This window comes from Calidris pugnax, unplaced genomic scaffold, assembly GCF_001431845.1.
Source record: "Calidris pugnax isolate Ruff unplaced genomic scaffold, ASM143184v1 scaffold349, whole genome shotgun sequence".
NCBI classification, from domain to species: Eukaryota; Metazoa; Chordata; class Aves; order Charadriiformes; family Scolopacidae; genus Calidris; species Calidris pugnax.
In genome coordinates this window covers 2,033,447-2,048,908 of record NW_015091088.1, presented here as the reverse complement: position 1 = coordinate 2,048,908, position 15,462 = coordinate 2,033,447, and the positions used below count along the sequence as shown (strand labels likewise).

Genomic DNA, 15,462 nt, shown 5'->3' with positions numbered 1-15,462 from the left:
AAGTTAGCAATAATGAAACCCAAAATGGAAAAAAATACCCACCCAAAATCAAAGAAAGCTGGGAGAGCCGACACCAGCAACCCGCTCTGGTGGGTGTGCATGCAGATGGATTATGCGATTAAAAAGAAATTAAACCTCAAAGTTGGGTTCTACTCTAGCCTATGACAAGCAAAAGCAAAAAGAAAAACTGAAGGGGCAGAACTACTGAACAACCAAGCACACAGGTTAGTCCAGGTTACAGTCTGTACGTGGCTGGTGTCTTTAAGCTTCCTTTTTTCAGGATGTGCATGGCTAGGGGTACGGTTGCAGGTGTCCAGTTTGGGTTATTTTCCATGGGTGCTCTCGCTGTGTGCTCAGCCTTTACCCAAACTCGGATATCTCAGACCCGGGCACCATGGCATCTCCCAGCACTTCAGCACATCAGCTTTTGGACCCAAGTCAGATCTTTCAGACATCAACAAACACCTCTTTTTACAGCCTGTTGGGCCAGGCCCTGAGATGTGTGTTACAGCTCAGGTCATAGGTGCGCATTAGAGCTCAGGGATTGCTTTGGGACGAAACGTGGCCCATGATGGCCAGATCAGTCACATTGGACAGGAGACTATTATACAGAAAGGAAACTGGAAAAAAAAGTTGATCTTCATCTGGTTTTCAGAAGCAGCTTGAAATAAACAGAAACAGAGCCCAAACAGATGGTCCTGGCTCCTGGGGTGGTTGAGGATGAGTAGCACAACAGCACGTGTTGAGGCATGCATGTGGCCATCTACCCAACAACAGGCAAGGACCAGAAGGCTATTTGCTGCTCCCGTTTGGTTTTGCCAAACCCATTGCCAGGAACCATCTCCACATTCTTCAGGTTTGAAGCACAGTCCCATCCCAAAGTTATGGCAAGGGCTTGGTATGTATGCTCAGCCCCACATTCAGGAGAGTACTTGAGTATGTGTCTGCTCTACAGTCACACAAGTGTCTGAGGTACACTGATGTGCTGTCCTGAGACCTGCACACTTCTGCCATCAGGCCAGAGGTGCAACAATTGTAGATGAAAAAAGCATAAGCTACAGGAATCTGAGAAATAGATTACAAAAAAAAGTTTTAAAAGACAAGTTGTTCCTGCAGGCATAGTCTAGAAAACAAGAGGGCCAAGGTCTCCCTCACAGAGTTAGGCCAGCAGCAGATTTCACCCTGAGCCTTCCCTCCAGCTTGCACAGCACAGTGGAAACTCTCTGTTGCCCAAGTTGGAGAAATCTGATCCCACCTTGAGAAAAAAAAAAAAAAAAAAAAAAAAAAAAAAAAAAAAAAAAAAAAAAAAAAAAAAAAAAAAAAAAAAAAAAAAAAAAAGAGCATTCCCATGAATTACTTTGAGAGACTACAAGGATCGTGCATGGCAAGGATTTCCTCGGGCACAACTGCCCAAGAACCACCACAGAGGACGGTTGAAAGCCTTACCTATACAAACTGCAGCTTTTCATTAGAGCGCAAGGAGGAACTTAAAGCCTTTAGAAAAACCAAGGTGTGCTACAAGGCAGAAGCATCAGCATTTCCCTTTAAAGCCTCCGTTAGTAATTCAGACACTAAGGAACAATTGAAGCAGTTACAGCACCTGGTGTGGAGCGACACTGAAAGGACACACTAAAACACGTGCACGTTCCTCATGACTGGATTTCTGTGAATGCATCAGCAAAGCAGAAACTGCGTTTGTCACGGTCGCTAGAAACATCCATGTATCACACCCACAACATTGTGTAATGTGCCAGCCAACTTCACAGAAGCAAATAGTAGCTAACACTGACTACCAAAAGTTACAAAACTCCCCAGACCATTACATACTGCACTGGTCTTGTGTCTAAGAGATGAAAAAACTAACTGCAGAGTTCTTAAAAATACTAAGCTATCAACTCCGTTTAAGAGATAAGAAAAAGTGTCTTCAAAATTTTCTAGGAAACAGGTCACCATGTCTGAATTCTCACATGAGAGAAGACTGGTGTTTCAGCCTCTCCTATTGACAGGCATCGTCGCAGGGCGGTATTTCAGCATGCTGGGACACTACCTGCCGACGCTTACTATTTCTACGGTTCAGCACAACACTCATCAGCCTGTAATGGTTTCTTCACCCGAGCAGAGCATGCAGCACACAAGCACTCTATGGATTTCAGCAGGTGCTGAAGGCCAGGTTCTAGTTAGCATAAAGCAGCAGGGCTCCATAGGAGCTACATTAATGTACATCAGCTGAGGAACTAGCCCTAGGCCCTCCCCACCTTCCCTAGGGAAGCCAGGGGCAGAAGCGACAAATGACAGGTACCAAACCAGCAGTAGAGACAGGGGACATGCAGTGAGCGACAGCATAACCTCCCCGAGTATAAAAATATACTAGTGTATATGCAATACAACAGAACCTCATAGGCTCACGCTGTAAGACAGCTCAGACCTGGCTGAAGTTCACAGGTCAGCAAGGGAGACAAAAGCGTCTATACCACGTCCCTACCAGCATTTTGGTTCTTCTGACAGCTTAGTGTTTATTGAGCAGGTAACTCTGCCAGAGTCTATTAAGGAGTGCACCCCTTCACTATCAGCCATTAAGAGAAGTATGGAACTGTCGGTTTTGTGTGTGGGTTAAAGCAGCATTTTCCTGTGAGATTCGCTGCATTACTCTCTTTATAGCTTTCCTGATTGCAGTTATCAACTAGCACTGTTATCACAGATGACCCAGAAAGGACTTGTATGAGTATTCCCTTACTGGATATGGAAAAATTGGTGGAAATTACGACAGGAGGCCTCAAAGCTGGAGGCCTCTGTTACAGCAACCTGTCCTGCTGTGCTACACAAACAAGCCATGCACAGCCTACTTCACCTCTGCAAGGTCTGTCTGGCTTCACTGTATGCTCACCTCAGTGAACCTTGCGTTCTGGTTTTTAAAGCGCAGTGAAGTAGCCAGTATCCTATAATAAATAGAGGTCTCTTGCACTAATAGCCAGGTAGACATAGCCATCTCCAAGTACAGGCTGCGAGAAGGGTTCAATCAATTTGGATCTATCTAGAGCTCAAGGTTTTCAGCAGAGCTCTGCAGTGACTTAACTCTGAGCCCAAGTCAATTCCTCCAGTTTCAACGGAAGCAGAGTTAGGTCCAAACTGAGCACATCTGAAAATCTCGCCTCCAAATACTGACCATGGGACAGACCGTCCACAGATACACTTGGTGCCGACTGTGGGTACTGGAGGGTACAGGGTTATACTCCTAGCATACAGATATAAAATAGTAGAAAACAGTGTCATTATCGTTACTAAAAAGGCATGGGTTTTTTAGCTTATTATGTGAACTCCATACAACCACAAATGCCATTTACCTGCAATTACAGTACCGTAGTAGTTTGGGTTTTTTTTTTATAAGAAAAACAACACACAAACAAACCCCAAAATTCTTGTCTTTAAAGCAAGCTTCCAAGTATTCACTTTTGGCACTAGCATTTCCCATGTAAAAATAACATGGTAGTTTTGGTTTCTAATTTACTCCTGCTTACAACTATAACCTTAAGGGATGGGAACTGGAGACTACTCTCGAGTGAAAGAAAGGACGGGTAGAGATGCCCTTAATAGTTTTGGCTCAGGCAGATAAATCTGAGCCCAGAACATCTCAGAGCTATACCAGAAGATGCTGGACAGATCACAGGTCAAAACTCCACCATCCGATTGCTCTCCCATACCAGTCAGACTTCAACATAAAATTTAAAGGTACTCTTCTAGAGAAAAATTAAGATCATGTCCCTGGCCCACCCTTTAGAAAAAAATATTTTATTTGATCAGGCTGATAAAAGCCCAGTTTCCAGTCTGGTAATGGGGAAAAGCAAATACAGACATGCAGCAAGAAAGAAAAAACAACCTCCCAAATTGTATTAATCCCTACAAAGGACTTGGGTGACATCCGCTTACTTTTTCTTGTCCTTGTCTTTCTTGGTTTGTTGAGAACCTGCCTGCTGAGCCTGTGACTGTAATAGCTGAGCTGCTGCCTTCTTCTTTTGAAAATTGTTAAGCTCTTCCTCAAGTTCCTTCTTTTTGTCTTCCACTTTTTTCTTCTCTTCTTGGTGTGTCCTCTTTAGATGGTCAAACTTTTCGTGAAGCTGCGGGCACAGAGAAAATGAGAATTGGACAGGAAGAGAAGTATGTTTCACCTCAATTACTGGTAATGACGCCTGAAGCAGCTCCACTGGCTCCGAGACCTCAGTGCATTAATAACAGACAGACACTGGTCTGTCCCACACATGCCTGACCTTGTGAGAAAAGCCCTGCGTGCGCACACATATGGCAGGAATTTAAGTTGCTGTCGAAATGACAGGTCCCCAGACACTTCCAAACCCTCATGTTCCACCTGTCATTGCTTTTACATAGTGGACCCTCTCATGCAAGGCGAGAAAACATACCTATTTCGGACAATATTTTTCTCTGAGGCTCTCCTCTGTACCTCTGTAGAAGCATACGCTCCTTGGTAAGGCCTAAAAAACATCTACCTCCCTAGCAGGACATTTACATGTTCTCTGTCCCACAGCAGTGCTCAGCTCCATGCACTGAGCAAATCACAGCAGGGCAGCTCTCAAAGGGCTCTGCCACGTTCCTCTACAACTATGCTGAGTGGTACTCACTGCCCTCTGGGAAGTCCTTATCTGCTTACTGGAAGTCTCCAGCTAGGTGTGACTACTCAAGGGCAGCACTGGTTGTGCCATACCTGAAGATCCACTGCAAATCAACATTATGTTGAGTAGCAGACATATTCTCTCCTTTGGGTGGGACTGAAGAGGTGAGAGAGCAGAGAGGACTCCTATGGCACAGCAAGGCTGGTATTTCTGTGGGGTACGTAGCCACAGCTGTTGTTACTGTCACTGCAGCACCTCCCACTTGCTCCATGGTTTATATCCTCCTCCAGCTGCCACAAACCAGGGAATACTGCTGCTCCATTTTATATGCCCAGAAAAGTAGCAGAGGACTTGTGTAATGGGGTCATGCCACAAGTCCATGGCAGGACTGGGAATTGAATTTGTATCTGCTTCTTGAGGCTCTTTATGTACAGCAAGCACCTCTGCAGGCTTGATGTCAGAACCTGGATGCTCACCTTCTCAGGGCTCTCTTGGAAAAGCCCCAGCCTAAATCCTTACACGCAGTCCTCCGAGTTACAATATACTCACATCTTTCTCTGCTTCCTTCAACTCTGCTTCCTTCTCCTTCACTCGCATGACGAACATCTGCCTCATTTCATCCTCCTTCTTCTGGAGCTCACCCAGAAATTCATTCCTCTTTGCTTCATAAGTCTCTTGGAGACTGTAAAAACACAGAAAAGAAACAGTCATAACTGTGTTTCAAGCACAGTCATGAGTTTTTCAGTGTTATTACGGCACCGTGTCGTCACAAAACATCGTCAGAGGTTCCCAATTGCAACAGAGGCACGAACACCTCCACTGAAACCAGTTCTAAAGCTTGCTAGGTGGCAGCAGTGGGAGACAAACTGGCAAACAAAAATGAGCACACCGTTCAGGATCCTGTAAATGACTTAAAAGGTAGGATGACTATCCTCAAAAATAAACAGCCACTATTTAAGCACCTACAGTAATCCCTGATGCTCACATGGCTTGTGATCCATTTGAGTCACACCTCCTCATTTCTCCCACTGTCTGTCCTGAATCTTTTTATTTGAAGTGCAAGGTTTATGGAATAGACACAGGCACATCAGAGTGCAAAAGCTGGCTTTATGTAGTTCATTAAGCATGACACCAATACAGTAAAACTGATTTTCGCTATTCACTGCAAACAGATTCAGATCAGGGGCTTTACTTCGATAAAGCCACCTTGGGAGACCTCTCTTTCTCCTTTAGCTGTCAAGGGAGGCTAAGCCTATGCGAATGAGCAGCAGCGTTCCTCCTCCAAATAACCACATTACTGGATTCCTTTATTCCTTTAGTCCCCCTCTACTTCTTGGCATTCCTTCATTTCCCCAGCACTGAGATACCACAGCAAAGATTTGGGATGCAAAATATGTTGTCCACGCACCTCTGAGATTTTCAGAGCCTCTTAGGAACTCTTAACGCCAAATTCCTTTTCATTTTATTCCTTAAATGGATTTGGATATTTCAGCTATAATGATAGTGTGGGAATGATAACTATTTCCCCCAAGATGCTTTTTTGAAAAGGCATTTTTTTAAATGAAAACTCCACTGATATTACACAGATACATTGCATCCATGCATGTGAAGAACACATTAGCCACTGGGCCAGTGGAACATCTTAATCCCATTAAAGCCAAGCTTTGGCCTTTTCCAGCACATTGTCAGGTTTTTCATCACATTTTTGTTGCTTGGTTTTGTTGTTTGTTTCTTTTGTTTGTTTTGGTTTTTTGTTTGTTTGTTTGGGGGTGGTGGGAGGGAGGGAAGGAGTATTGAGCTGTAGAGCAAAACCTAACAGGTAAACACCAGTCTTGGGTTTAACACTGCTAATTGACAGACACTTCAGCCACCTCCTAAAATACTCACAGACAGGATGCCCAAAGCTGCTCTTGCACAGCACTGGCCACCCTGGAGCAATCACACAATTCCAGCTGACCACACCACGTTCCCACACATGGAAGCAAAAATGCTGATTCTAAAAATGACAAAAATCTTTTTCACAGGAGAACAGGGTAAGAGGCATCTTTGGATTCTTAACTAAATCAAGAACAAGACTACTCACAGCAGATAGAGATCAGGAGACCTGAATCAAAACCTCCCAAAAATTCAGTGTGGGATTTAATTCTCTGACTGTGGACACTGAAACTTAAATTCATAAATCCCTCTGAAGGGTCTGGCTAGAACCTAGGAAAACCCCGAGGGCAGATCAGCCTTCACTGCTCAGTGAGCAAAAACTGAATCTGCAATTAGTGACACACTATACTAGGGAGCAGCAGAGCCTCACGGACCGAAGCAGAAAACTCCACACACTGCTAATGGTATCCTGTATTGCAAATGATTTCTTGCAAAGCTCATTTCCAAAAACACTATGCCGGGTGATGGGCACGCAGTACAAGGCTGGCAGAAGAAAGGGTGGCAGAGGCTTGCTGTTAAATTGTCCCAGCTTCAAGCTTAAAAAACCAAAACACCACAAACGAAACCAAACTTACCACTAACCTAGAGCGAGCAAGCATAATTTTTTACTGAAGTGGCTCTGACTTCCAGAGAAGCAAAGTTCTCAGAGAAACTGGCCCAGCAACTCCAGGCTGCATATGAAAAACACACTTACAGCCCTAAGGAATAACAGTCCAAACCAACTGGGATCCCTGCAGCTTCTCACAGACAAAGATAACACAGGAATTTGCTCCTTAAGTATACAAACATATGAAACTAGATTACAAGAGTAACTTGATTCCCCAACACACACCCACACACCAAATGATGCCCTTGGAAACAATATTATTTTTTAAAAAGCGCTTTGAGAAAGTCAACCAGAGCAGCAGAGAAACCAGTCCACAACAATACACAACAGCAGAAGGGTCTCTATGCAACAGAGGACACCACTTCATAGAGCAGATGCCTATGGGGGCACTGGTGCTCTCTCCTCACCTCCTGCAGCTTGGACAAATGGTGGGGGTTCTGCCAGCAAGATAAGTCTCACAACCATCACCAGCCTCCCTTTTTTCACAGCTCACACAGGCGCCTACACAGCACCAATGGTTTGCTGGGGTCTTTTGACTTGCTAACCCCAGGATGTACAAAAGGCTCCCTGCTCCTGGCTGCTGCAAACGGGCTGAAGAGTGGTGGTCCCTGTGGCTCCCAGGGCCCAGACCCAGGGGAAAGGCATGCTTTTGATCCCTGGTCTCAGAAGGAAGAAGAGAAAGAGCCAACCCTACTGTCTTCCTCATTTCAGATATACATCAGCCTCAGCCGAACAGCTTGGGATCATAGGTTTTGTTTATTTATTGGAGGGAGGAGGCGCCCAGAGAGAACTGTTTCAAACTAGCACGTACCAGATGGAGGAATTCTGTACATTTTCATTTCCTTTCTACTTATAGCTTGGTCAAAAGAGGCCTCGTGTACCGGAAGCAATGGAAATTCCTCAGATTCCTCAAAGGGAAGGGCTGAGCCCATCTTAAGCCATTGCTCTCCAGAAAGGAAATCCAATAAAGCTTCACACTCGAGTTTAGTAACAGAACTGGGCTCAACTGATTGCAGCAGAGTTTCTGTGCCGAAGAAGAAATGCAGCTGCATAAACTCAGTAATTCACAAATAAAATCCTGAACTGATGCAAACTCCATGTCACAGCGCAGACCTTGCTCGGCTTACCATGGAGTGCTGTTTTCCAGAAACATGAACATACGGCCCCCACTCTGCCTTCTGCTCTGGAGCCTGCCTGGCAGACCCCCTGTTGAGGCTTCAGAAATGAACTATGTTCATGGGGATCTGCCCAAGCCAACTGCAATGGCCACCATCTCAGGGACCGGCACGTGTTTTACAGGGGTAAATCCACATCGATGCGCTTTTAATTCTGACTGCCTTCCCCTGGGGCAGAGAGGAGCGTGGGATGCTGCTCAGGCAGAGGGTGCAATTATTGGGGAAAAGTTGGGGAGGAATGGGAAACAGGAAATGAAAGAGGAAAACAAACACTCCCTCCCAGATTCCCACACAGCTGTTGTCCCTGGCTAATGACTTGGGCTTCAGACCAATAAAGCTGTCTGACAGCATAAACTCTGTGCTTAGTAATAAGCCGAGCCTCAAGCATCAGACCACAGCACCCTCTTCACAACACACCTTGGAGCAGCTGTGAAAAGCTCTAGGATGGTCAACAAGATTTATCCCAGAATCTTCTCCTTGGTAACCAGTTATACTTCAACATGAGTCACCTTCATCTCAGCACGGACACAGCTGCACTTTTCAAGCCCAGCAATTTTATGTGGCCCAGACTTGCACCAGAGCAAGCTGGCTGCAAAACACCGTTGAGTCTACGGGGTAGGAAAGGGGGCACTAATGTATCACCTGACCATCTCAAAACCTGCCCTTCTCCAAGAGCAAAAAGTGTCAAGAGGAACTTCTAAAGTGATTAACAAACTCCCTATTCAGCAGATTCACCCAAGTCTCCATGAAACTCATAGTACTGCCAGTAGGAAGATGAGCATAAGCTTCACTTAAGACTGGACAATTCAGAGGTTTTAGTAAAGCAAGAACAGAGAGAAAAAACAAACAAACAAAAAAAAACAACCAACACCACAACTTCCCAAGTCCAAAATGAGATTCTCCCAGCTTAAAAAAATAGATTCACATTGTCAACTGATGTTAACTGCTCCAAATCAGACATGCCTACAAGTCCTGATCACATACTATCACAAACTCTTTCACCATGTCTTGCAAAAACATACCCCCTTCCATAATGCTGAAGACACAGAAACAAGGAAAAAGTAGTCACCCTCACAGCAGACCCTGCATTACAGCAGCCTCTCAGCCACATACAGCAATGGACAGGTTCAAACATGGAGAGCAAGATCAGTTTGAAGAGTCCAGTGTGCTCTCCACACTGAGTCACAGAAGGAGCACTTAGAAATCAATCCTTCAAACAATTTTTAGTACTGGCTGTCACGTAACAGGTAGGAGATAGACTGAAAGGCAAAGTGAAGGCCAGCAGCTTATATTTCACATGACAGAGCAAGGGGTGCTCAGAGAAGGCCTCAAAAAACCCTGGTACAATTTAAGCAACAGGGTGCAGATAGATCCATGGACACATGCTTCTTTCTCCTAAAATTCCCAGGTTTACCTGAAATGGGTCATATTCTGCCTTCAAAACACATCACCTTCAAGCACCCTGGTGACATTTTGCAGGCTCTAAAAAGCCTGTATGGCTCTGCTGTAGGTTTGCAGACTTTTTCAAAATGTTAGCCAATTCTTGCATTTTCTCAGCCACCCAAGCTTTTCCCGTGCTTCTGTACAAATCCTAAGCCCTGAGAGCAAGATTGCATTGCACAAGATTTTCCTCCCCAGCCACACTTCACATCTCAGCTGCTCCAAGTGACCATCGCTATTCCCTCCCCGATTCTTGCAAACATGGGCAACCCCAACCTCTCCAATCTCTCTGTTTATTAAACTTTCCTACCTGAAAGGCTTGCTGTCTGGATCCGTGTCCTTGAATCCCATCTCTTCGAGCTTGCAGCGCCTGTAGAGCTCGTAGTGTCGGGTGTGTGTCTGCTCTCTCAAGTCCTCCATGTTCACTCGGATCAGCATCTCCCGCAGCTTCACAAAGTCACAGTGGTTTTCATTTTCAACTGCAAAAAAGACAACCATCCACAGAGAGAACGTTAAACCCAGGAGCCAGGTCCCCCCCTTTTCCCTGGATCCGGGCCCCAGTTCAACAAGCCCAAGAGTTCTTCAGACACACAAGCAGAACTCCAAGTCAGCCTTCACCAAAATGCCTTGCTGAACTGGGGACGAAACCATCCCCAACACATAGGCACCAGTTCAAGGCCTTTCACTGGATTGGCAAGATGTCTGTGCTGCCCATCTGCCATAGAGCTCCTGTCTCTCCACGCATTTCTGCAAGGTGATGATCCATTTGCTCACCAGGTTTCACTTCCCACTCAAATCCACTTTAAACCCAAGTCAACAACAGGGGCACAGGGAGGCAACAAAGTCTCAGTTTGTAGCAGCAGTGAAAGGAAAGATTATGAGAAGATCCAGCCAGAGATGCTGTACCCTTTTCCATGTCAGCTAGCCTTATGAAGGAGCCCTAAATCCCCGCTCCTGGCACTGAAGGGAGGCAGCACAGAGAGTATAACGTGGCTTCCCATAACAGCTTCTGTTCAGAGTAGGGTCTGGTGTGTCATGGTCAGCCCTTGGGTGAGCAAGCTGTTCGGTGTGAGAAGGGCAAGTGGCCAGAGGGCTGCATGCTTCAGTGAGGGCAAACAGCCAGGGCACGCTTCGAGCCAAGGAGCAGAAGTTCTCTCTTTAGGATGCAGCGGCAAGCAGCAGGCATCTCTGCTGCTAACACAGCTCTGCAGCATGCCCTGGGGACATGGTGAAGCACTCCCACAGCAGCTGTCTCTGCAAAGGGGCAGTTCAGGGCGAGACCTTCAAAGCCTCACTGGTACCCAACTAAACATCTTTGACTCTCTGGTGCTAGTTTTCTGCGAAAAGCAAGAACCCAAAAGGATACGTGTCAAGTCCAAGACATCCCAAACATATTAACTTCTTTCCCAGTTGTGAGTTATTCCCAGTATTATCCTCTGGTGTACACAGCTGAACACAGTAAGTCTGAAGCTGCTTTCAGGGCCAGCTTGTGTTACTGAGAAAAACTTGGTGAGTTTTGCAGAATTGCCCAGTGAATGTTCCCCTGCAGTTTGCTGGGTCATTCTCCAACCGGATACACAAGCTGAAGCCACAAGCAGATCACCACCATCTCAACCCTCTACTTCTCAGCACTGGTTGGGAAAACAAGAATCAGCCCTATCTTTGGCAGCTTCAGTACAGCTTGAGTTGCAACCACAGCCCTTCCCAAACTCTACTCCCCAACAGAAAGGAGCTTTTGGCTGAAAAATTTATGAGCAATTGCATACTTAAGCTGCATGTCCACAGTTTACAATACCAGGACAAAACATACCAAGCAGCCAGTGATGAATTAGTTCTGCTCCCACTTCAAGCTGAGAGAGCAGAGGACCTGCTGACCTCCTCAGAAAACCCCCCAGCTATGAGTTTGCATTCAGGTTCATACACAAGGTCCAAACCGAATCACTCTGCTGTCAAAGCTCATGCTTTTTGCTGGTAGAAAAGCATAAGGAACAGAGAATGGAGATTTAATTTTTCATTTCTCAAGCTAGTTATTTAGCATCTCTTAGTAATGTTAACCTGCTCTTTCCCAAAGCCAATGGCTAGGTTGACACTGCCACCTTTCTGCCAAACCCTCTCCATGTCTAAATCTAGGTTGCAAAGCCCTGATTTCAAGGAGAAGTCTTAGAGCTATGATCTTGTTTTCTCAAGACAGATTTTGACCAGAACCATCCAGAGATCTGTGCACTTTTCATCAGAACAAGTCAGGATGACAAGGTCTTATTTGTTCTTCTGGTAACATACCCTGCACAACACCCCAGGGGTACTGTCTGGCTTTTGCCATTTTATTGCCAATCTTCACTTCTTCAGTGCTGCCAACCACAGCAAAAGGAAGGTGGACCTACAAAAGGAAAGGGACAATAAGGTTAGGGATTTCCTTTGCTGCCTTGCCAGGGATTGTTTCTGAAGAAAGCTGTTTACAGGGCAGCTGCCCTGGATTTAAGTTGCTTAAATGACTTTGCAACTCATCTGGTGTTTTAGAAAAGCAACAGGACGGTCTGGATGAGAAACCTCCTCAGACTTAAAGTCCAAAATTCTGAAGTCCTAAAAATACAAGAGATGTACGTATTTTTCATATAATTACAAGGCATGACTATCTTAAGCACAGCAGAAGTCTTACAAACAGGAATTGAATTTGAACACTGAGGAAAAATAACTGTCAAACAATAAAAGAAGAAAATTAAATACCTCCTCCCAAGGAGGGTACATTAAAATTTCAGGGGTTTTCTGCTGCTAGAAATAACTACTTCCTCTTAAAAAGGGCAAAGCTGTGAGCAAGGGGAAGAGCAGAGTGGACCCAGCCCTGGGCCGACACGTCTGAGTCACCGAGCTCTGCTAGGTCCCAGTCTCTCCATGGGTGTGGTGGTGACAATCTGGGATCTACTCCCAGAAGCGTGGCTGCTGCCGGGAGGGAGCTGGCCTCTGCTGCCAGCCCACCCCTGCAGTGCTCTCCCTGCCATCCAGAAGGGCCAGGCACAAGCTCTGAGAGCTGGTGTGGTGGCAGCCAAGCCATGGTCACAGGCTGGGTGGGAGGGGAAGAAGCCAAGTGGCAGAGGAGATGTGATTAACTGGCAAAGGAGTTTCCCAGTTGCCAGGCTGCACCAGAGGAAGGCAAACACACACTGCATGTGCTGCACCCTGGCAGAGCCATGCCCCTTCTCTGTGCCAGCTTCTCCCCATTGAGAACACAACATAGTCAAGGAAAAGAGGCAATATCAACATTTGGAGAGGGTCTGATATCAAGCTGGATGTGACAATTGCTCATCTACAAGCAGTCATGCAGGGAAATTCACAAAAGCCTTCAAGTTGCAAGGAAATGGCTTAATCTCGATGCCTCTGTTGCTTGTAAAACTGCTGGTAAGTCAATCTCATCCTTGCACTTGCTTTTGAGTGCACTTGCTTTGGGTTTGGCATGTCTTCTTCAGTGTTACATGCCCCATGACAGTCCCTCAAGGGCCTAGTCACCACTGCTGTGACACGCGTCACTGCCAGAAACCCTGAGCTTGGTTCTTCCCCTTACGCTCCAAATCAGGCCCATGGGAAACAGTTGTTTGCCTCTGTAAATCCCACTAAAACGTTTGCTCTACCCTAAGTCCTGTCTGCCCTAAATGCTAGAGGAAGGGGAAGGAGGTGAAAGCCAGAGCCCTTGCTGCTGATGGCCCCCGGCCCTGTAGAGAGCTGGAACATCATTGACGCCCCCGCTCCCACCGGAAAGCAAAAACAAAGGCAGAAGTGAATCACCCCCCACTAAGTAACAAGTGGTCATTTGGGACAGGAAACCCAAACCCCAGCCCTTTGCCCTGACCACATTAGGGCCCTGCCTCCCATCCTCTTCCTTTCCCAAGATGGCAATACTGCAATAGGGGAAGGATATGAAAAAAATGCTCAGAGGGGAATCGTTTACCATAAAATTAATTATATCTGGCTAAGCAGCCCACATGTGACCGGTATCTCCAGCTCCAAAAGCCTTCTGGCCAGCCTGGTATTTATGCTTAGGCTGTAGTTCTGAAGCCAAAAGAAACACGGCACAATGTGTCCTACCATCAGGGATGGGCCCACTCAAACCAAGGCAAGCAAACCCCCTCCCAAAAACATACACTCATCGTGGCATTTATCTCAGCTACTGTCTCTTCATCCGTCGGGAACTGGTAGATCTGGACGCCATTGCTGACCAGCTCACTCATGATTTTACTCTTGAACTTGTGCAACTCATTTTTTGCAATGGTGTCAGCCTTGGCAATGATGGGGATGATGTTCACCTGCAAGACAAAGAACAGTATCTCCACATACAAGACTGCCCATGTTGCATCAACGGGAGAGGACAGAGAGCAGCATGCATCCTGCAGCAATGTCCCTGTAAGTACCACCAGCCACCACCTCCCCAGTGGAAGACCTTCCCTGGGGCTACTGCTGACAGCACCACTGCCTTAGACAGGATTTCCAGGCAGCAGTGATGATGGCCTTAAAAAGAAGTCAAATGCAATTTGGCAACATGCTATTTCCTGGCCTGTCATATTCTGCTCCTCATCCAAACTGGCTGGACAGGAAATGCTGTCACAGATTATTATGAACTGTTCCAAAAAAAAAAAGAAAAGAAAAGAAAAAGGAAATTACTATCTATGCACGTCTCCTCCATGCCACAGCCAGCTGGATTACTGCAAGAGACCCACTCAGACAATAGCCTCTTGGGCATTTGCTCAGTGTTGTTATCAGGGACACCTGGGTGGGCAGCAGTGCTGCTGTTACCCCACTGGAGGTGGGAGCAGATGGTCCATATGGAACCATGCGACACACAGGGAAGGGGCTGCCAGTAACAGACACACTTCCTCCACCTGCACGCCCTCATTTGCTCCCATGCACCGCTGTACTGCAGGACTAGGGCTGATTTCTCCCTGCACAGCTTTAAGACAGTCACCCAAGAGAACTGCATGAGAGGGTTAACACAGAAATTAAAGATAAGTTACTGACCCTCCTCCCTAGACAGGCTGTTTGCAACACTGACAGCAGGATGGCAAACAGCAACACCATCTAGAAGCCAAGGGGAGACAGCACAGTACCCTCAGTGTAGCACAGATCAATGCACAGCAAGCACCACACAAGCATCTGCTTTGCTAAGAGAGGGCAAGAATGCATTAGGACAAGGAGTCCTGCTTTCTTTCCATTTTACTCCCTCCAGAGGGGCAATTTCTGCTTTTGATCTTGCAGGATTTGCTTCTCCTTGCAACAACAGACAAAAATGTAGCGAGAAAGATATTGATATTGACCTATATGAAAGGATTCTAACTGCAGTACTTGGAAATCCTCTTATGTTACATCTCTTAATGCCGTTCAGAGTATGGCCTGGAGTTATTAAATCCCCCTTTGCCAAAAGATAGAAAATGAATGCCAATTAGCTCGCTTTGCGTAAATCTCCATAACTCTATTTTAAGTTGAATAGGGCAGGGACCCTTCTCCATCACTGCATAAAACCCAATCGATAGGCCACTCTAGGAAATAAAGAGCCATTGTCATCATTTATCTTCTGCAGAATCAGGATCCAATGAGCCAAAGGTGCAGGGTGGTCTGATTTAATTTCCTTAATCATGATGTAAAGCAGCACAGAGAAAGCTCCGTTTAAATACTCAAGTTTTACATTTGTACTTCAGTT

At 46.0% G+C, this 15,462-nt stretch overlaps 1 protein-coding gene across 4 annotated transcripts in view; it reads right to left on the bottom strand.

Moving 5' to 3' along the window:
• Positions 1-15,462, bottom strand: part of SEPT11 (septin 11) — a 60,664-nt gene that overhangs the window by 6,249 nt on the left and 38,953 nt on the right. For 2 of the 4 annotated variants that reach the window (XM_014957811.1, XM_014957810.1), the window contains exons 5-9: positions 13,913-14,074; positions 12,060-12,156; positions 10,090-10,258; positions 5,172-5,304; positions 3,925-4,112 (exon numbers count right to left, since the gene is read on the bottom strand). In XM_014957811.1, the coding sequence (XP_014813297.1) occupies positions 3,925-4,112; positions 5,172-5,304; positions 10,090-10,258; positions 12,060-12,156; positions 13,913-14,074 (749 nt within the window). Of the gene's footprint in view, positions 1-16; positions 1,256-1,614; positions 1,664-3,924; positions 4,113-5,171; positions 5,305-10,089; positions 10,259-12,059; positions 12,157-13,912; positions 14,075-15,462 lie in introns of those variants that run through there. The other 2 variants (XM_014957808.1, XM_014957809.1) reach the window with 2 other exon arrangements.